Here is a 21701-nt window from a genome sequence, read left to right as displayed (position 1 = left end):
TTCTGTACCTCAATGGCTGTTGCTGGCGTGTGTGTGTCATTCTTTGTAGCTGCCATACTGATTGCACAGGTTCTAGCCATTGCAGAAGAATTAACACCTAAGCCCAGATCGCCTTGTGAATAGCTGTGTCTGAAGATCAGCCTACCGAAAGATTTACTTTTGGACCCAATGAAGACTCTGTAAGAAAGAAAAGGGTTAAAGGAGCATTTCAAGCACCATAACCACTACACTGTAAAGTGAGTTTTACCGCCCGTTGCTTCCTGCCACTTTTCTCCAGGTATTGAGAGCCCAAAGCACCTGCTAGGAGCTTCCATTAGCTCCTCTGAGCTAAGTCCTGCAGTTCAGTGCAGTGGCTGAGAACATCATCTGCTCTTGCTCAGCCAATGAAATAAGCCCTGCACTGCCAGGCTTAGCTAAGAGCTGAGAGCTTCCAGCTTTCATAGGGGCAAGGAGTGACACCCCAGGCAGCAACCGGTTTGACTACTTACACTTGCAGAGCTATTTACTAAATTGTAACTGTTGGAAATTGCCAAAGAGATTACAAATGTGTCCTCTAAAATAGACGAATCAGAAACATTACACTATGTCCTAAGCTGTTCTTCCAGCCTGGCAGTTCTGAACAATTCCTGATTTAGTGAATTACTACTTCAAGATGTTCTGCTATCAGTGTAGTGGTTATGGTGCAAATAGTCTACAGGTACAGAAACAAGGCTATCATACCATTTGGGGGTGAACTGACAAAAACAGGGGATCTAAAAAAAAAAAAAACCCCAAAAAAATACGTACAAAAACATATTCATCCCACAAATCGAATATCTCCACCCAGAATGCCATGCTAAATATGCAAATAAGCACATTTCAGATCGTCATGTTTCTGCTTGCTCCCTTGTCCATTGACCTGCAGTTTTAGGACACCGCTCTTTACGCACATAATGGAATAGTGCAGTATACGATTTCAGAGAATGCACGGGGAGGGCTGGTTATTATAATATTTATGATATTTTGTACTTGGAGTTTCCTGATGTAATTTAAGCCCCCCATGAATTGTGCTTTGCTCTCTGATGGTTCACAGAGAAAAGCTCATTTCTCAGTTAATGTTTCTAACGGGACCGAAGTCTGTAAGAAACATCCGTAGATAAAACATTGTATTTCATGAAAATGCTTTTAAAAGGACCCACAACTTTGAATTTATAAAACATAAAAACATATGGACTATGTGCCTGAAGGATTTTATTTATGAAGTGAAACCCCAAACTGTGTTCCCTCGGGGGAGATATTGACTTCTTTCTTGAATGATGTCTTCTAGCCAACGGCTGGTTTTGTTCACGCACCATGCGGCCCATGGACAGCTTCCCGGGTTAAGAAAGTGCTGATACAACAAAGGAAAATATTCAGCAGGCCCCTGGCCAGCGGGTTTTAATGCAAGCTGCATCTGGTTCTGGAGAACCATTTATACGTCAGCCTTCTCTAAGGGATCGGCTAGGCCAAGAAACTGTGGCTTTTAACTAACGCAGGGTTTCTCGAGTACAGAGCGTAATGTTAGTGATGTGTAAACTCAAGTCTGGCGGGGTCAGTGATGTTTAGTAACATTATTTTCTTCTTCATTCTGCTTTCTCAGCATTTGAGAAAATAATTGTTTGTTCCATTTTTGCAGACGTACGGCCTTTGAAATCTATTTGTCATTTTCCAGTGTTATGTGGCGTTGCTATAAAGGAGTAATGGCTAACTCTCCTGAGGTTCCAGAATATATTTCCTTTGCCTTAATGTGTTAAGTTTATCCAATATTGCTATAGAGATGGGAGGACCATGATCAGGAGTTTACCGTATCAGTGGGAGAGCAGTGACCGGGGTAAAGATGGAATTTGAGCTCTAATAGAAGTTGGGAGAGAGCTTGGACAGGAGATAACACAGAAAGATAGGTGAAGAGGACAATAAGAGAGATCGGGAGAGTAATGGAAATAATAAAAGAGTGATGGGTTACAGCAACCATAGAGGGGGTGAGAGAATGGAGACACAATCAGGATAGAAATTTAATTTAAATAAAAGAACTAAAGCAGACATTTCCTTTTGCAATAGATATAAAAATGTTAATTCGGTGGGTGAGATAATCAGCTGATGTTCTCGGCCAATGAATTCTGTCCAAACACAGCCAGATTTGCTATAACTAATACAGAATGGGAACTAAAGGCGCTGTCCGTGGACACCAGGTGATCAGAAGTATCAAAGCGTTTGAAAATACCTTCCCTCCTTGAAATGCTGCCAGGGGAATACTAAAGCATTCTGTACTGGTGTTGATCCTTAAAGTGCCCCTCTAAGGAGTATTGTACGCAGTACTAGAGGAGACCGTATCTCCAGAAGGATATTGATACTTTACAGAGAGTTCAGAGAAGGGCTATTAAACTGGTTCATGGATTGCAGAATAAAACTTACCAGGAAAGGTTAAAGGATCTTAACAGGTATAGCTTGGAGGAAAGACGAGACAGGGGGGATATGATAGAAACATTTAAATACATAAAGGGAATCAACACAGTAAAGGAGGAGACTATATTTAAAAGAAGAAAAACAGCCACAACAAGAGGACTTAGTCCTAAATTAGAGGGGCAAAGGTTTAAAAATAATATCAGGAAGTATTCTTTTACTGAGAAGGTAGTGGATGCATGGAATAGCCTTCCAGCCGAAGTGGTAGAGGGTAACACAGTAAAGGAGTTTAAGCATGTGTTGGATAGGCATAAGGCTATCCTAACTATAAGATAAGGCCAGGGACTAATGAAAGTATTTAGAAAATTGGGCAGACTAGATGGGCCGAATGGTTCTTATCTGCCGTCACATTCTATGTTTCGAAGTGGAGCTGAGGATCATGGAGAATTTCGTTTATGAACCGCTGAGATGCCAAGGTTAGAGTTGCTGCTCTATGGGAATATTCAGTATATGAATCCTGTCTTCTAATGGGACCCTGTCTGTTCACTATAAATCTAACTCTATATCTTTCTCCAGATATTAACATGTTGGATATAATGATGCGTCTCTGGTTCTCTCTCAATCAATAATCTTTCCCTAGGGTGTAATATCCTCTAACGTACAGCATTCGAGACAGATACCATTAAGATTTTATTTATGTCTTTTCTTTATTTTATACACAGTCAGCTGTTCATTATAGACAGCAGCCAATGCCTCGTTTGGGACATTATCCCTCCCCAAGCGACAGTGAAAGATTTTACTCTTAAAATAAGGGTTATAAATTAACAGGACATTTGGCTTCCTTTCCAGGAGTTAATGAACATATAAATGTCTTACTGAGACATCCGCATTTATTTGACAGCCATTAAAAGTAAATAAGTCTACTACAACAACTCTTCTGTATAGTTCCAGAACAGGGGGTTGTGCATTTCTTGAAGGCACAGAAATGCCAAAGGAACATTAAGCATTCTGCACCATTTGACACCCACTGAGTGTACTCAACTCATAATAAGATACTTGCTCACACAGAGTAGCTTTAACTGTTGTCAGTAAATAAGCATGGGCAGCGTTGAAATGTGCAAGACTACTTCTTTCATAACCCACCACTTGCAGTGCTGAATCAAGGTTTTTTTTTGGTCTTTTCGTCAACCCCAGTTCAGCCTGTTTTTGTTAGGTCATTAATGATATAGCTATAAATTGGGAGAACTGGGGGAATGGGGGGCGTGCATCCAACCTAACCTAAAAATGGCAAGATGTTCACCCAAACTGAGCTACATGGGGTCGCTACTTGTAATTATTATTATTGCCAACTAAATAGCACCAACAAACTCCGTAGTGTTTTACAATATTATAGGAAGGGGAGATTTAACAATAAATTAGACAATTACAAAAACTTACAGGAACAATAGGTTGAAGAGGACCCTGCTCAAATGAATTTAATAAGATATATACATAGGGTGAGTCAAAAGTCAGGATACAAACTCATTTAATTAAGATGCCTGATATTAGATGCATTGCTTTGTATCTTTATATCCTTATCCTAATACCTGTAAGATGCTTAATAGTGAATTAGTCTCATCGTATCATTATATAATTATCCTAATACCTGCAAGATGCTTAATCTCATCATATCATTACTCTAATACCTGTAAAATGACTGATATTAAATTAATCTCATCATATTATTATATCGTTACTCTAATACCTGTAAAATGCTTAATATTAGATTAATCTCATCATATTATTATTACGTTACTCTAATACCTGTAAAATGACTGATATTAAATTAATCTCATCATATTATTATATCGTTGCTCTAATACCTGTAAAATGACTGATATTAAATTAATCTCATCATATTATTATTACGTTACTCTAATACCTGTAAAATGACTGATATTAAATTAATCTCATCATATTATTATATCGTTACTCTAATACCTGTAAAATGACTGATATTAAATTAATCTCATCATATTATTATTACGTTACTCTAATACCTGTAAAATGACTGATATTAAATTAATCTCATCATATTATTATATCGTTACTCTAATACCTGTAAAATGACTGATATTAAATTAATCTCATCATATCATTATATCAATACTCCAATACCTGTAAAATGTGTCTAACTTTAGATTTTATGTCATTACTCTGATACCTGTAGGATTTTAAGATTAGATGTTAGATTATTCTTATCCTTATCCAACATTAATCTCTGTTTGGGGATTTTGTTACCTTCTGAATTATTACTCCCCCTCCACATCACCACGTGCCCCGTATCGCTTTCATAAACCTTTCCTAATCCCTCAACGCATTTTTCTCTTAACTCCCCTTTTTTTTTCTCAAATGCATTCGTCCAACTCATTTACCGGTCCTGATGTGAAATATTCCTTCTAATTGCTTATGACAGACAGACAGACAGAGAGACAGACGGACAGAGCGCCCTATGACTGCATGTCAGAGTCTGCACCGTGTACAGGGCTGCTTTGTGATTTTGTTTCTGTGACAAGTCAGACTGCTAGTAAATAATGAAATATGGTGCAGCTTTTACCCCTTGAGGTAATTTGTGCCTGGACTTTGCCAGTCGTGTTGGACATCCTTTACATACACATCTCTCATTTCTGTATCCTGGCCGCTCATTTTAATGATAGAAATCTTTTTGGGAGGAGGCTGCAGAGAGTTTGCAATTAATTATCCTGAAAACCTTGTAGCTGTGCTGTGCCTACCCTAAAAAAAACTACATTTAGCTAAAGAGGGAACCAGAAGAAATTGAAATGGGAAATGCCAGATTTTTCAGTTTTAGAACAAAAAGAGACTTGTACAAGAACGATCTGCAAATCCCTGATGAGAGCAAAGCATGTGAAATGAACCAGGAAAAAAACACAGCAACTGAGGAACGAGCGGAAGGGTTTCAGGGATAACTCACAAAATTAATCTTGATGGGCTTCATCCGGGATGGGGGGTTGCTGAGGGCCCATAGACTGGCAAAAATTCCCAGTGCCTGTTTTACATCAGAGAATTTTTATAGAAAGCAGAACAACGAGAATCTTTAAAACTTTGCGATGACATAAAATATGTTTCGTAGGAATTTCTACCAAATGATTGTGATGTGACGGAAAGACTTGGAACAATGTTTCCATTTTATGTTTTTACACAGATTTCTATTCAAGACACTGGCACAACAGAATAAGGAAAAATATCGAGTGGCGTAGCCTTTTTTAGTATTTCCCTGTAACTGAACACGGTGATGAATTCCGATTGGGGTTTTGTAAAACTCGCAAAAATATCTGGCAAGAGCCGTAGTAGTGGGAATTATATGACCTTCAAATGAAATCAGTTGTCCATGTTTCACATCATTGACTGTCTTTCTGCACTGTATGAGCTGTTACAGCAGCATCGAGAAACCCAGACTATACTGTGTATCTGTAGACCTCGATGACTGACAGTATACTCTGTTCCTTTGCTGAGTAATACCCCATTCAGTGCATGGTTCTGTGTGCTGGTAGCAGGAGCAATCAGACTCGTGTGGACGAAACTGACTTTTTCTGATACGTTTAGCCGGCTCTTTTCAGCTCCTATTTTATTTTGGTTATTTTTATTCCCTGATTCTGTATTGCAAGAGAACTTAGTGGATTCTGTTTTAGTTGTTGGCATATCTCACATTTTATCTAAATCTGCACATTCCGGAGCATTGTATATCCGTAGAGATCAAGTGGTAAAGTAAATATTGTGGGCTGTGTCTGACTGTGCGCAGGGTATAATGTCAGAAATCCCCATGCAATACCACACTAAGACACTGAGCGATCTTCCTCGTTTGAATTTCAGAATATAATTTTTATTTATGTTAAATACATTGTATTACTTAACATTTAATGTATTATCCTAATGCAGGGGTGCCCAAAAGGACCCCTGGATGTTAAAAAAAACTACAGCTTCCATGATGCTTTGTCATTCTAAAGGCATGCAGAAGTAAGCAAAGCATCATGGGAATTGTAGTTCCACAACATCTGGAGATCTAGCTTGTGAGCCCCCCTTTCCTAATGCATTGAAAAGGGATGGGGATTGCAGATTGGATTGGTTGATTTCAGTCAGGGATATTAACAATGCATGGCACTAGGCTGTAATTGTGTATAATACAGGAGGCAATCTTTACTTGACAGAGTCATGGACTGCGCATGTTTTTATAGGATTCCCTAATTAATATCAGAATGTGGTTCTGGTACTCAGCATGATGTTCGGTCAATAGCTGCGTAGCAGAAATTAATTAATGGAGCTCGGTGAATGAAGGTCTTAATGTGACCTGATCATTTAATTAATATAAAACAATATGTCAACGATTGTCTCCTTGCTTAACAATTAGTCCATAAACTGACTTCAATTGTGATTAATTCCTGTCCAATATCCTTAAAACCTATTTCTCTGCTCAGATCTTTACTGGAAGAAGAGTGCAAAGCGCGGGAGAGAGATATTGCCCTCCTACAGGTATGTGTCCAAACCTGTGTCTCATATTACAGCTCTGCATGGCGCCAATCTCAATTATTTCCTTTCTTTTCCAACTGTTGGGTATAACGGTTTTGAGGGCAGTGCTTGTTCCCAGTTTGTTGCATCTTTAGCCCCTACATTTCCATTAATTAATTCTGAGAACAAACCAGCACGAAATGTAATCACTTCAGTGATTTAAGATCTTTCAAACACAACTTCTAGGCAACTGTGCTGCTTCTGTTTGTCCAAAATATCCCACCTTGGAGCAATTTCCAACTCTCTTCCTTCCTAGCTTCAAAATGATTTCTGCCAGCAATTGTAATAACTTGAAGTATTTTGTACTTGGCTAAAGATACACCTGGTCTCTTTCTGAAGCCATCTGTTAAAGTTGAAGGGACAACGTATCTAGGCAAACAATTCCATTTCTTTATTATTCCAACTTGCAAAGAACGCTTTTCTCTGCGGTAGGTGAATTCTTCTTTCTTCAAATCTAAATGGATGTTGGTGTGTTCTTTGTACAGTTACTGCTAGACTGGACGTCTGCTTTTGTATTTGCTGTGAGAAAAGAAATGATGTTCTCTTATTCCCTCAAACCAGCCAGTGGATCAAATTAAAACTAGTTTATCATTTCTGATTAATTAAAGTCATCTTTTCCATTTATTAGTTTATCAAACTGCTGTTATACCTTTTCCATTTCCATCATGTCCTTTTGATACTTGTGCTGCTTGCTTAAATATATATATATATATATATATATATATATTTAAAGAAACACTATTACGTTGGAATACAAATGTGTATTCCTAATTCTATAGTGCTAAATAGTCGTTTAGTTTGCCATGCCCCTCCAAGTGCCTGGCAGGGTGACCGTGTGGGGGAGGACAGGTGACAGTGTGTGGGGGCGGAGGACAGGTGACAGTGTATGGGGGAGGACAGGTGACAGTGTATGGGGGAGGACAGGTGACAGTGTATGGGGATGTTGGTGACAGTTTGGGGAGGTTTATGACAGTGTGAGGGAGGGGGGTGACAATGTGGGTGTGTGTGACCGTGTGGGAGGAGGACATTTGAAAGTGGGGTGGGGGCATTGTGGGGGGAGGGTGACAGTGTGGGGCAGTCAGTGTGGGAGGGTGGTGGGGGGAAGGGGTGCAGTGACAGTGTGGGAGGGAGACGGTGGGGAAGGGGCAGTGTAGAAGGATGAAAGTGGGGGGGAGACTATGGAGAGAGTGTAATAGCAGTGTGGAGAGTGACAGTGGGGAGGGAGGCGTAGAAGAGTGGCAGGATGAAAGTGGGGAGGGAGACTGTGGGGATGGAGGCAGTGGAAGTAGGGGGGATGGCAGTGGCAGTGGGGAGGGGGCAGTGGCAGTGTGGGAGGATTACAGTGGGAAAGGGGCAGTGTCAGTGTGGGGGGATGACAGTGGGGAGTAGGGCAGTGCCTGTGTGGGAGGGGGACAGTGGGGTAGGGGGCAGTGGCTGTGTGGGAAGGGGCAGTGGAGACGGGGCAGTGGCAGTGTGGGAGGGTGAAAGTGGGGAGGGGGCAGTGGCAGGGTGACAGGGTGGTAGTGGGGAGGGGGGCAGTGACAGGGAGGAGAGGGGCAGTGACAGTGTGGGAGGGAGATGGTGGGGAAGGGGCAGTGTAGAAGGGTGAAAGTGGGGGGGAGAGTATGGAGAGAGGATAGTAGCAGTGTGGAGAGTGACAGTGGGGAGGGAGGCGTAGAAGAGTTGCAGGATGAAAGTGGGGAGGGAGACTGTGGGGATGGAGGCAGTGGAAGTAGGGAGGATGGCAGTGGGGAGAGGGGAGGTGTCAGTGTGGGAGGATGAAAGTGGGGAGGGAGCAGTGGCAGTGGGGAGGGGGCAGTGACAGTGTGGGAGGATTACAGTGGGGAGGGTGTGAATGGGGAGAGTGACAGTGGAGGCGGGGGGTAGTGGCAGTGTGGAAGGGAGGTTGGGAACCCCTGTCTTACACCATAGTGCTCTCTCCCAAAGATGGCCTCACCCCTATGGCTGAGATCATCGGGATTGATGAGCTCAGCCAATCCAATGCTTTTGCATAGTGTGCATATGTGCAAAATGCTCTGAGACCATATTATGGAAATAGCAGAGTTTTACTCTATCTCTGCAGAAGTGTATCTAGTGGCTGTCTGAGTGAAAACATTGTCACTCCTGTAGAATAACATAAATGGTTTCATTTGTAGATTTAAAATCAAGGGCCGTGGCACCCAGATCGCGCCATCGGGATGGTGTGGTCTAGGTGCCTATAGTGTCTTATTAACAGTTAACATTGAGCAATGCAAACATTTTTTACATATTACATTGTTTTAAACGTTTATACAAAATATTAAATCATTTTAAAAGCCTATCCAACTATATGAGATTGAGGCCAAAATATGTATTTTATTAGGCAGAGCTGGAATCATGTTTACTAGACACAAATCTATTTTTTTTTTATATCCTCTGTCTCTCCTTTTCCATCTTTTGACATTCTAGTTTCTCCAATTATCTGTTTCCCTTCATTCTTCCAGCCCGTTCTTACAGGATCGTTCTGTGCCTGTCGCACACTGCACTTGATTCTGTTCCAAGGTTCCCATCACTTCCCAGTAGCTTTCCATTGGGCTCCAGAGTACTCCCGGCAGCATTGCTTGGGTTTATTCAGTCGCAAGTGCTTTGCACTTGCTTGAGGTGCATAGCATACACTACAATGATTGTGTTGGGTAACAGAACTTCGTGTACATACAACAAAACAAATGGGAGTGGAATATCACATTAGATGTTACTTACAATTAATAAGTTGAGCTACTGATTGTTGACATATTGGGTGCAAGTAATATTTAATGTTTGGGTGATGCCCCACTCACGTTCTATTGTAGCACAAGCTATATGGTTTGGTGATTTGGGAGGAGAGCCACACAAGTCATATTGTTTTGTCACTATTGCTTCTTGTTTCAATCAAACGCCTTCAAATAAGATGAATGGTACTCTTATGTTTGTAATAAAGCTTTTTTTTCAGTTGATGAAGAACATTAACAATTATTGTTTTCAATTTTTGGACAATTAGTAATGTGGGGATATTTATGGGATGATAATAGTAAACAGTTGAGAATTGCCCACTATTTCAATTCTCTCAGATCTTAAAGATCGTTATCATGTAAGTGAAATGTATTCCATATAAATAAAATCACAATTTGTTATAAAAATAGATACAAGGGGTGGGGCCGGACCGCCAAGCTGAACGGTCGCACAACAAAGCTGCTCCTACAATCCTGGCTAATTATAGCTCCAAAAAACAACTTAAAACCTACCTGCCGACCGACAGCGGTGACCCAGTGCAAGCAGACATCCTGGTTCCGAGGTGAGGCTTGCTGTTAAGGTTTTAGTCCCTCGGAAGGGTGCCCTCTGACAACCAAGGGGGAGAGCGTGCAGGCGGTGAGTGGGGCAGACGGCCGCTGCCCTGCTATCCTGCCTCCCAGTGACATGCCAGCAGCACAGGATTAGGTGGTTCTTGCCCTGTTCCACCCCCCCTATGGACCGGCGCGGGTGATCCCGGTCCACTCCAGGGAGGCAAACCTGCTCCACGAGACACATGAGCAGGCATTGAATGAGCACCATCTAGCCATAGAGAAGAGGAAAATGGCGGACGCCACGTGCTCTCATATAAGCTGGGACCTCAAAGCTAAAGTGAACAGCCTGTTCGCTGCCTTCTGGAAAAAACTAGAACTTAGACAACAACAGGTCCAGATGCCAGACACGACAGAACACCCACCTCGCAAGCCAACTCCACGATCCAGTGGCAAACCCGCGGTGCTCACGGTACAGAGGGCCCGAAAATGGTGGACCACACGACTCTGCCCGCAACGTTCACACGCTGCCCATCGAAACACTGCCGGACATCCCAACACGATAAAGGCGCCAAACAACACAACAACTAACTTGCCACAACCCGACCGGTCCGCCCCAAAGAGCCTACCTCACAACTCAAGCTGGATTCTGAGACCACACAGGAGAGGCTTCAGCGCCTCCATAGCAAGACCTTACCTTCGACTCATGTATGCGGGTCCCTACCCGGGAAGGCACTAGGGTTCCACAGCGAGACTCTCTGGACAGGGAAGCAGAGTACCCCAGCACGGCATTGGATGACCTCAGGACTGAGCACAAGTACCACAGTACCCCAGCAGTGCACCATCGGTACCCTCACCATGTGCCCAGATTAACCCATGTTTAACCCACTGCATTAGCATGTCCCCTTTCTTCTCTTACCACAGCGGGACTCAAAACCTGATCTACCTGGGGGACCTCCCGGGAGAAACACTTCTCAATCACAGTGCCTATAGTTCTCATGCTCATGTCGCAATAGTCAACCCCTCACTAGCACTGTCCTCATGCTTAAGCTTACACTTCATGCTACAATATAAAAATGTGCATTGTGTTTTCATTGCTATGCCCTGATAAGTTACTGTCTGTTATTATGGCGAATGCAAAAGCAAATGTGACTGTTTATTTTCTTTATGCACGCAAAAATAAAGAATACAAAAAAAAACATTAAAAAAAAAAAACATATACCAGAGATGATAAGCACATGAGACTGTCTTGCTTCTAATGAGTACTACTAGCACTATATGCAATAATACATTCCTATCTGTTACCAGTGTAAGTGCTTGTTTACAACCATATTACTACTTATCATCATCTAACCACTACTCACTAAAATGCTTGTCTCTACTGTTAGCAAGTAGCGTCTGGTTACCAACTTTAAAATTATTTACATTAGAGACCGGGAGTTACAGGCAGTCACTACTGAAAGCCACTCACTAACTACAGGCTGACACTTCACTTCACCCAACCCTGTCTCTACAGTTTAATGGCTGCCCCTAACTCAAACAACTTAGCACCAGCCTATGGCCTGGTGTAAAGATATTAACGGCAGCTAACCTTATACATCATATTGAAACAAAACGTCTTGTTGCAGACATGTCGCTAAGTTTTATTGTGCAGCTGCTATTTCCCTGTACCCACTGGATACACGGGGTGATGTGTGCATGCGTAGGTGTGTGTTTCTCTCTCTGCAAGCAAGCCGACAGTATGCAAGTGGTTTATATCTGCTGAAGTGGTTATTTGTAATAGTTTAAATAATTACAAATATTGCAGCAAGTTTAGATATCTGTTGGTGATTTTTAGCAATTTACTTTACAATGAGACCTTGTGAAATTTAGAAAGTAAAATTAATTACTGAGTCTTATCTGGTCACTGGTGTCTGGCTTTCTTGTGTGAAGCTAACATTAAGAAGAGTATTCCATCTCCTTCTCTGTTAGACTCATTGTATCACTTGGTTTGTTTATATGAAGCATTCCTTAGCTCAGGCTATGTGGTTAGTTACAAAGAGGATAGAAATTTGTGTCTTTGTTAGCTTGAAATCCAAAATGGAGTCTGCTCTGTTCTGAATGATTCAGGCAATACACACTTTTAATTTCTGTCATAGCACAAAATGTCTGCCGATATAAATATCCTGACAGTAAAGCTTTTATCCTTTGAAGAGTTGAATTTGACAGCCTTTATTACTGGTTCCAAACCGGCCGTCCCAGTAAATGTAGTACATGTGATGATGGTATCCCTGGTTTAATAAGACATCATCAACATCTTCAGCTAATTGGCGCAATTTCACAGCACCGTACTATGATTCACTCAGAATCAGATGATTTGAGAGCAGCTGTTTTTGAAATGAAAGTCATAGTCATACAATCGAAAATATAACAAACATTCAGTTTTATGCAAAATAGCACAAACACTGAACACTGTTACATTACACAATAAAAGGACGTGTTACTCACTGATTGCGTACTAATTTGGTGATTGAACCCTGGCGTTCAAGGCTTAATTGAAGTCAATCTAAACCGTTTCTGATTTCATATCTTTATTTACGAGATCACCGTCAAAGAATGGTCGCACGTCATGACAGCAGACAGAGTCTGGCAATGGAAAAATCCTTTCCATTTATCAGAAGAGGCGCACACACAGAATGAAATGTTCCGACCCTTTATGTCTTGTATAGATATTATCTGATGTTGTTGAGCCGAGCTCCCTGGGCCCTGTACAAGGCTACGGGGGGATTCCTGGTTATTATTCCCTCTGTGATACAACTGGTCATCCAATCCTTGTTTTTCCTTTTAAGTCTGTTTAAACTTTTGCCAACAAAGCACCCTCACGGATCATATACATTGTATATTTCATTTATTACCATAACAGTCAGCTAATAATGCCCATTCTTATCTGACTGCACACACAGAGTGCACACACAGAGTTATAAGCAAACACTGTGATTAGGGACGCCTCACAACCAATTTGCGCTGTTTGACTGCCAGAGGGCCTGACTTGATTAAATTGCTGAAACCATTATGATAATGAAAGTGAAACGGTTCTTTATATTTTTAATGACTTAATGCTTTTTGAGAGTTGGGCATGATTGTCAACAAATCTCACTAGTCCTGGTAAACAAACTGTTCCCAGGGAAACATTTTTAAAATGTTAAACAATAACATGTAATATATACATTGTGCTAGAAAACGTACTACCTGGTGTGTAATGCCAGTGGCCCGAGGTGCGGCTCCCACAGTACCTTGCAGAGAAATCTTACAATGTCGAATACACCCCACTAACGACTTCCCCCATCCTGTCCCAATTTTATACCTTCCTATATTTGGAGAGCAGGGGGGCAGAGAAAACCTCTTTATGCTAAAAAATCTAAATAGAAATTAAAAATCTATTAATAACGTGGGGTCACCCCATGAATCTGCTAGTAACAGAGTGTCCCCCTAAAATATTCCACAACGCCCTCTTAACAGGTCAGAGAAGTAGGACATGTAGCAATTAATAGATTTGGTTAATCTAAAACTTAATCTCAGTTTGCTGAGCTGCCCATTTACTCCCCCCATCCCAAAACATGGCGCCCAGCTGAACTGTGCAATTCAAAGTCTCATTGGTTCACTTTCATTTATTTACTAAACTGGTAATTGAGAAGAATTGACCTGCAAATTCTAAAAGCTTGTGGTTAAAAACCAAATTAGAAAAAATCCACCCCTTAATTTTTCCCTAAAAAAAAATCACGTTTTAGTTAATAAATCCACTTTTTTTTGTTGTTGTTGGAATATTTGTTTTTGGACAGAGCAGTGCTGCCCTCTGGTGGGTAGATGGTACTGGTACTGGATTTGTTCTTAGAGCACCTTCTGTTCTTAATTTATCCTTATTTTATTATTCGGATGTGTTGAATGAAATAATAAGCCGCATGGGACACAAAACAGAGACACAGAGCTTAGGGCGGTCTTTATATAGAATAATTTCTCCAACGTGGTTATTTACTTAAACCTCACAGCATCTATTGGTTGATTTCCATCCATTTGGTGAATCAATCAGTCAGGGGGAGAATTTCTGTTGGCACGACACCCATGGTAAGACAGATCAGAGTGAGTGCCATGGAGTAAAGACAAAGACAGTACCTCCTCATTTATCACCATGAAGCTGTCATGTCTGTCCGTCCCAGTTTGTCTATTTATCTCGGTATATCTTCCACAGGACTTGAGTCCATCAAGTTTAACCTTTCAGATATATATTTATATACCTTGATCTGCCTCTTTATCTCAGCCTATCTATTTATCTATTTATTAGTCCACTCACGGCATTAAAGTGAGAAAAGACTGGTATGTTGACTTTGACATCTCCTGCAGCCAACTAATTTGCATATTTTTGAATTGCTTTCATATGCTGGCCATTACCATCTCCACTAGTCGTTTGTTCCAGGTATCTAAATCCCTTTCTGTAAAGCAGTATTTATCTGCATTAATGTTCCAAGCTCATACAATATGAAAAAACACAACTAAAGGGTTTTTGTTAATCATTTTACTCTGTGTTTGAGGAATGAGCCACAGTTGTTACAGAATACTTCACAATGCGTTATCCTTGCGCTGAGTTTATGTTAATATTTAGACACATGCAAAAACATTTTTTAAGTGATTCATCTGAATAAAATCCCTGATAATCCTCAAATGAATATATTCTAAAAATTCTATTGATTCATGAACGAGCTGAATCTTCCGAATTAACATCATTTTGAAAAGGATTTTAATTCCGACGATTTTTTTCGTTGTTGAACGAACTGATTTTTCAGAAACGATTAGTTCAGCAATTGCCAGGAATTTCATTTGGACAAATCGCTTAAAATCTATTTTTGCACGTCTTTTAATATTCACTCTGCCGCTCTATTTGTAAACAAGCGCAAGACACTCCTTACATGTTCTGATTTCATTAAGGTGTTTATAATTAAGAGCACAGATCTAAAATTGATATCCCATTAATTTCACAAAAAATTCTGTCTGTAAAATGTTGTGGTTTGAGATCATGAGAAGTTAAACGTTTCACAGCCTGTGCTGTAGTAATATTCTGCTCTCTGTTCAGCCTCTTCCAACCATAAATTTCCCTAAAACCACATTCTCCCCTCCGTACATGTACAACACTAATAAAATGTTGTGACTCTTCTTTTCTATAACAGCAACGTCTAGAATTGGAGTATCTCTATGGGGCAGACTCTCAGACACCGCTCCCGGAGCCCTCACTGGCAGGTAAACATGAAGCTTCTGTTTCAGACACATTATTGCCAAGGCTATGATAAAGCATTGAGTGACCTGCCGCACCTAATCTATTGTAATCTGCTATGGGGCACATAGGTCGCATCTTATCAGTCATCCAGATGCACTTAAAAAAACACTGCTTGTTAACAGACATTCCCGTCAAATTGAGTGTATTCCTGCCAAACTATATAACCAAGTTTTCCAATTTAGACTAAGTTCTCTTTATACCTTTATGTTGGGTCACATTTACATTAGTGGTGCAGTTGGACTGTGTCTGGCCCTCCTAAATCAGGCCCATAACATGGGAATTGGACAAATTGGAAAATGTATTACTCTGCTCATTGTTGACTTACATTAATTTGTTCTAATTTTATTCTAATAGTATCTAAAACAAACAATGGAATCGTTGCATCTCATTTATCTACTTATGGTTTACCTACTGTCACTAGAATCCACTAATCCAATAAGACCTGAAGTGATACCTTGTTTTCTTGTTTTACTTTCTGTTTTTGTGTTTTATTAACTGTAACTGTGATCAACCTCTCCCATCGCATTATCCCCATTATTCGTCTTGGCTTCCATTTTGCTTACTCAACAGAAACCGCATTCCTTAAAAGCAAGGCAACATACTCCTTAACCCCTTAAGGACACATGACATGTGTGACATGTCATGATTCCCTTTTATTCCAGAAGTTTGGTCCTTAAGGGGTTAATCAATTGATAATCGTATGGTTGTGTCAAATTTCACAAAATTTGGTATCATTGGATCTGTCAAAACCTGGTTCTCCTCCTGTCTCCTACAACTCACTCCACACCACGTATCCCTCTATAGGATGTATGCCAGAGATCAGTTCTTTACACCACCCTTATGTCCAGTCTTACTTCCTGTGTACCTCTTTTTTTCAGGTGAAATCCAGATTTTTTCTTTCCCTACTTTCACACTGGTCTGTCTTCTGTAAAACCTCCTCTTTCGTCATCCGATATTCCATGTGCTCTCCATTAGAATGCCCATCACCCTGAACTTTATCTGTCCTTCCTGACCTGTAATTTGGCCAACTCTGAGTTCATTATTATTGTTATTATTATTGCCATTTATATAGCACCAGCAGATTCTGTAGCGCTTTACAATATTATTAGAGGAGGGATTTAACTATAAATAGGACAATTACAAGACAACTTACAAGAACAATAGGTTGACGAGGGCCCTGCTCAAACGAGGTTACAGTCTATAGGAGGTGGGGTATAAAACACATCAGGACAGGAAATAGCAATCAAATAAGGTGGGAGTGAAGCAGAGCAGGAGGAGAGAGTAGAGTACTGCCCTTTAGGGACAGGTATGTGAGGTTAAGGTTAATCTGGGAGGCCATACGCTTTCCTAAAGAAATGGGTTTTAAGGCACTTCTTAAATGATTGATGACTAGGGGAGAGTCTGATGGCAGTATTCAGGCTATTCCATAGGAAGGGAGCCATCGGCAAGAAGCCCTGCAAGCGCGAGTTGGCCGTACGGGTGTGAGCAGCGGACAGGAGAAGGTCACGGGCAGAGCGGAGAGACCGAGAAGGAGCATACCTATGGATCTGTGTAGAGATATAAGAGGGGCTCGAATTGCTCAGTGCTTTATAGGTATGGATTAGCACTTTGAATTAACTCCTATAGGATACAGGGAGCCAATGTAAGGACTGACAGAGGGGTGAGGTGTGAGAGGACCGACTAGAGAGGAAAATCAGTCTGGTGGCAGCATTCATTACAGACTGTAGCAGGGCAATACGGCTTTTGGGAAGACCAATCAGGAGAGGATTACAATAATCTATGTGGGAAATTACTAGAGCACGGACAAGCTCCTTGGTGGCATCTTGCGTAAGAAAGGGGCAGATGCGGGCTATGTTTTTAAGATGGAATCTACAGGATTTGGCAACATACTGGATGTGAGGCTCAAAGGTGAGGCCAGAATCAAGTATGACGCCAAGACAGCGCGCTTGCAGGGATGGACTTATGTGGATACCACTAACTTGAATGGAGAGCGAAGGAGGAGGATCAGTATTAGGTGGAAAGACAAAAAGCTCAGTTTTAGAGAGATAGACTTTCAGAAAGCGGGACGACATCCAGTCAAAGATGGAAGAAAGGCAAGCAGTGACACGTTGCAGGACGGCAGGGGAGAGGTCCGGGGAGGAGGGATATATCTGGATGCCATCAGCGTACAGGTGGTAGTCGAATCCAAATGAGGTAATAAGTTTGCCAAGAGAGGCAGTATAAAGAGAAAATAGAAGGGGACCAAGGACAGAGCCTTGGGGGACTCCAACCGAGACAGGACAAGGGGAGGAGGTATCATTAGAAAAGAAGACACTGCATGAGCGTTGGGAGAGATAAGATGAAAACCACGAGAGGACAGATCTAATTATAAGACAAGAAAATTAAATAAAATTAGTACTACCTATAAGCCACCCTATTATTTCCTTTTAATTTCCAGAGTTGAAAGAAGAGAGGCGTGTAATTGAGCGTGACTTACAGCTCAGAGATTCAGCAACATCTTCACCACAGAGTATGAATCCCAAAATCAGGAAAACAAGGTAAAACTAAGATAATATATAGAATTGCCGTACATCCAGACTATCACTGGAGTCCTCTATTAACCTGATTTACTCTGGGATTGTTTGCTATATCTCAGATAGCTACATTGAATGTTTACGGGGAAAGAGTAAATCAGTATAAGTGTACAGCATCAATATATGTATAACTTAATATTATCAGTGTGCATACACAATATAGATTTTAAATCTTCAAAGTTCACTGCAAAATGCACAACTTTAAGTATTGTATACTGTAAAAATATGCTCTTGTGAATTGCATTAAATTACCATTTCTTTTTATTTTCACAGATCCATGGAAGTTTCTGATAGAACCATATCTGATCATAATCCTGTATGTTTATCTCATATACGACCTGCGTCTGGCAGTTTGCAGGATAAAGCACCTAAAATTGCTCCCTGTCCCCCACATTCTAAGATCAAAATTGAGGTGAAGCAGAAACCTAGCAGTAGCAAAGTATTGATTCAATCAACAGCCGCCCCTTATAAACAAGAGGAGAGAACAGATATCACAGCTTACAAATTATCTCACAGACACATTAAAGCACATCCTGTTGGTGTTATACAAGTATCATGCCCTTCACATGACTTTCAGAAATGCACAGTACCTGTTCTGAATGCTTTATCTGTCAAAAATTCCTCATCAACCCCTATCTTGTTAGAGCAATCCCCATCTACACCCAAACTGCAGGTACCATTACAAGGAATGGATTGTGTATTTGTCCCTTCTCCACCCCAAGTCCAGCGACCAGCTGGAACCACCAGTTCCTTCTCAAGTTTGCGAAGAACGAGGACTCAGAATTCTATCACTCCATCCTGACATATTTATCAAGAGACAACATACTCTGATTTGTATGAGGACAATGGTAGGATGATCAATTAGTGAGTACTAAGGAAATCCACACAAAAAACAATAAAACAAAACAAAACAAAACACAAAAGTGATACAATGTCAGCTTCATCTAATGAATTTATTACATATAATTTGCAGGATCAAAATTATTTTTGGGAAAGGATAGGATCTGAATTCACAATCCTCCAAATTCAACTTCTAAATATCAGAAGAATGCTCCCAGAGTTTGGGAATTTAAAAATTTCAATTCAATTGAAGTGTTTTGGAACACTTAGGATTAAAATAAAGCAACTGTAATATATATATATATATACAAATAATTGATTTTCGCACCCCTGCTGGGTGGTATGTTTATTCGTCATTCTCAGGTCCTCTACCAGAGGCCTTGGAGTTTGAGGGTTCTGCACAGTATCTTAGCTGTACCTAGAACTGCACTCTTCTGGACAGCAATCTCAGATGTCCCACCTGGAATCTGTTGAAGCCACTCCCCCAACCTGGGAGTCACAGCCCCCGAGTGCTCCTATCACAACTGGGACTACTGCCTTCACTTTCCACATCCATTCTAGCTCTTCTTTCAGTCCTTGGTATTTGTCCATCTTCTCATGTACCTTTAGCCTGATGTTATAGTCACTGGGTATTGCCACATCCACCACAATTGCAGTCTTCCATTCCTTGTCTACCACCACGATGTCGGGTTGGTTGGCCAGCACTTGCTTGTCTGTCTGGATCTTGAAGTCCCACAGGATCTTAGCCCTGTTATTCTCAACTACCCTTTGTGGTATCTCCCATCTGGACTTAGGCAGGTCCAGCCCATATTCTGTGCAGATGTTTCGGTACACAATCCTAGCAAGTTGGTGTATGCTGTTCCTGCTAACATCTTGCATCTGGCTACTAGGTGCTGGACTGTCTCAGAGTCCTCTTTGCACAGTCTGCACATTGGATCTTGCTGAGGCACTAATCCTAACAGCACAGGAACAGGCACTCAGCACCAGAATCAATACATATATTGGTATTCTTCACAAGTAACACCAAGCCTCCATAGCAAGCCAGTAACCAACCTCATGCTGATGAGTTGCATTAACAACGAAATGTCTGTCAATGAGTGATTCACTGGCTCTGCTCCTCTTCCTGAGTTGTGTTTCAAAGCTGTTGTATACAGCAGACACATACTCCAAGGAATCCATGTATAAAGTGGAATTATGAGGCAAAAGTTTGGTTCTTTGTTGAGCTCATTTGCATAAGCCTTACCAGAATCCCTTGCAGTAGTGAGAGCACTGTTAAAGTGAGATTTCTGTGGGAAAAGGAAGCCTTATGGCTTGCCTGGCGTGTGTATTTGTGTTTAGCAATGTATTAACTATATATATATATCTCACGTCACTAAGTCAGACCTACCACTATACATTCATAGTGGTGCCTTCTTCATCTAGATAAAACCTCTGATTAAATTCACAAGTCAGAGCTGGACAACCAATTCTGAGACTGTTAGATCAGAGCTGGCAACTAGTTCTGAGGCTTAGATCAGAGCTGGCAACTAGTTCTGAGACTTGGATCAGAGTTGGCCAACCAATTCTGAGATTGTTTGATAAGAGTTGGCCAACCAATTCTGAGACTGTTAGATAAGAGCTGGCCAACCAATTCTGAGACTGTGAGATCAGGGCTGGCCAACCAATTCTGAGACTGTTGGATTAGAGCTGGCCAACCAATTTTAAACCTGTCAGATCAGACCTGGCCAACCAATTTTAAACCTGTCAGATCAGACCTGGCCAACCAATTTTAAACCTGTCAGATCAGACCTGGCCAACCAATTCTGAGACTGTTAGATTAGAGCTGGCCAACCAATTCTGAAACAGCCAGATCACGGCTGGTTAACCAATTCTGAGACTGTTAGATTAGAGCTGGCCAACCAATTATGAGACTGTTAGATCAGGGCTGGCCAACCAATTCTGAGACTGTTAGATCTGGGGTGGCCAACCAATTATGTGACTGTTAGATCAGGGCTGGCCAACCAATTCTGAGACTGTCAAATCAGGGCTGGCCAACCAAATCTGAGACTGTTAGATCAGGGCTGGCTGACCAAGTCTCACAGTGTTAGATCAGGGTTGGCTGACCAAGTCTCACAGTGTTAGATCAGGGCTGGCTGACCAATTCTCAAAGTGTTAGGTCCAGGGCCGCCATCAGGGGGTGACAACCATGACTGTTGTCATGGGCCCGGCGGTCCTGGGGGGCCCAGGCACCCAGGCCCCCCATTCCCAATGTGCATACATATATATAGCAGTTATCGCTATATACATGTGTTTTGGCAGTGGCAGAACTACCTGAGGGGGCCCATCGGGTGGCCCATGCACTTAGGGCCACCCGATGGGCATATCTCTGAAGGGGCCCGATCAGTGCCGTGGATTTTTAATAGTTAGTCCGGGCCCCTTTAAGGATCCTGGCATTGGCAGTGCTGGGAGGAAGTGAGCTCACTTCCTCCCAGCTAACACCCGCGCGGGAGGAAGCACCGGAGAGTGTGAAGAGGAGAGGAGGACAGTCAGACCCACACCCACATCAGCCCCAGGCCCCCAGCCAGCAGAGTCCACCCTCCTGCAGCCTAAAGGTAAGAAACAGGAGGGTGGGAGGAAGCATTGGGGAGTGTGAAGAGGAGGACAGAGTCAGACCCACACTCACATCAGCCCCAGCCAGCAGAGTCCACCCTCTTGCAGCCTAAAGGT

The 21701-nt window shown here is 41.7% G+C and overlaps 1 protein-coding gene across 1 annotated transcript in view; it reads left to right on the top strand.

Annotated features, from left to right (window-relative positions):
* CCDC24 (coiled-coil domain containing 24) overlaps nucleotides 1-20306 on the top strand; it is a 60999-nt gene extending 40693 nt beyond the window's left edge. The window contains exons 6-9 of the mRNA XM_063427176.1: nucleotides 6891-6945; nucleotides 15476-15545; nucleotides 18020-18119; nucleotides 18429-20306. Coding sequence (XP_063283246.1) covers nucleotides 6891-6945; nucleotides 15476-15545; nucleotides 18020-18119; nucleotides 18429-18957 — 754 coding nt within the window. The 3' untranslated portion in view covers nucleotides 18958-20306. The remainder of the gene's footprint in view (nucleotides 1-6890; nucleotides 6946-15475; nucleotides 15546-18019; nucleotides 18120-18428) is intronic.
* Nucleotides 20307-21701: the final 1395 nt, after the last annotated feature.

Source organism: Pelobates fuscus, chromosome 7, assembly GCF_036172605.1.
Source record: "Pelobates fuscus isolate aPelFus1 chromosome 7, aPelFus1.pri, whole genome shotgun sequence".
NCBI lineage: Eukaryota > Metazoa > Chordata > Amphibia > Anura > Pelobatidae > Pelobates > Pelobates fuscus.
Note: the sequence above shows the minus strand (reverse complement) of the source record. Positions and strands in the feature narration are given on the sequence as shown.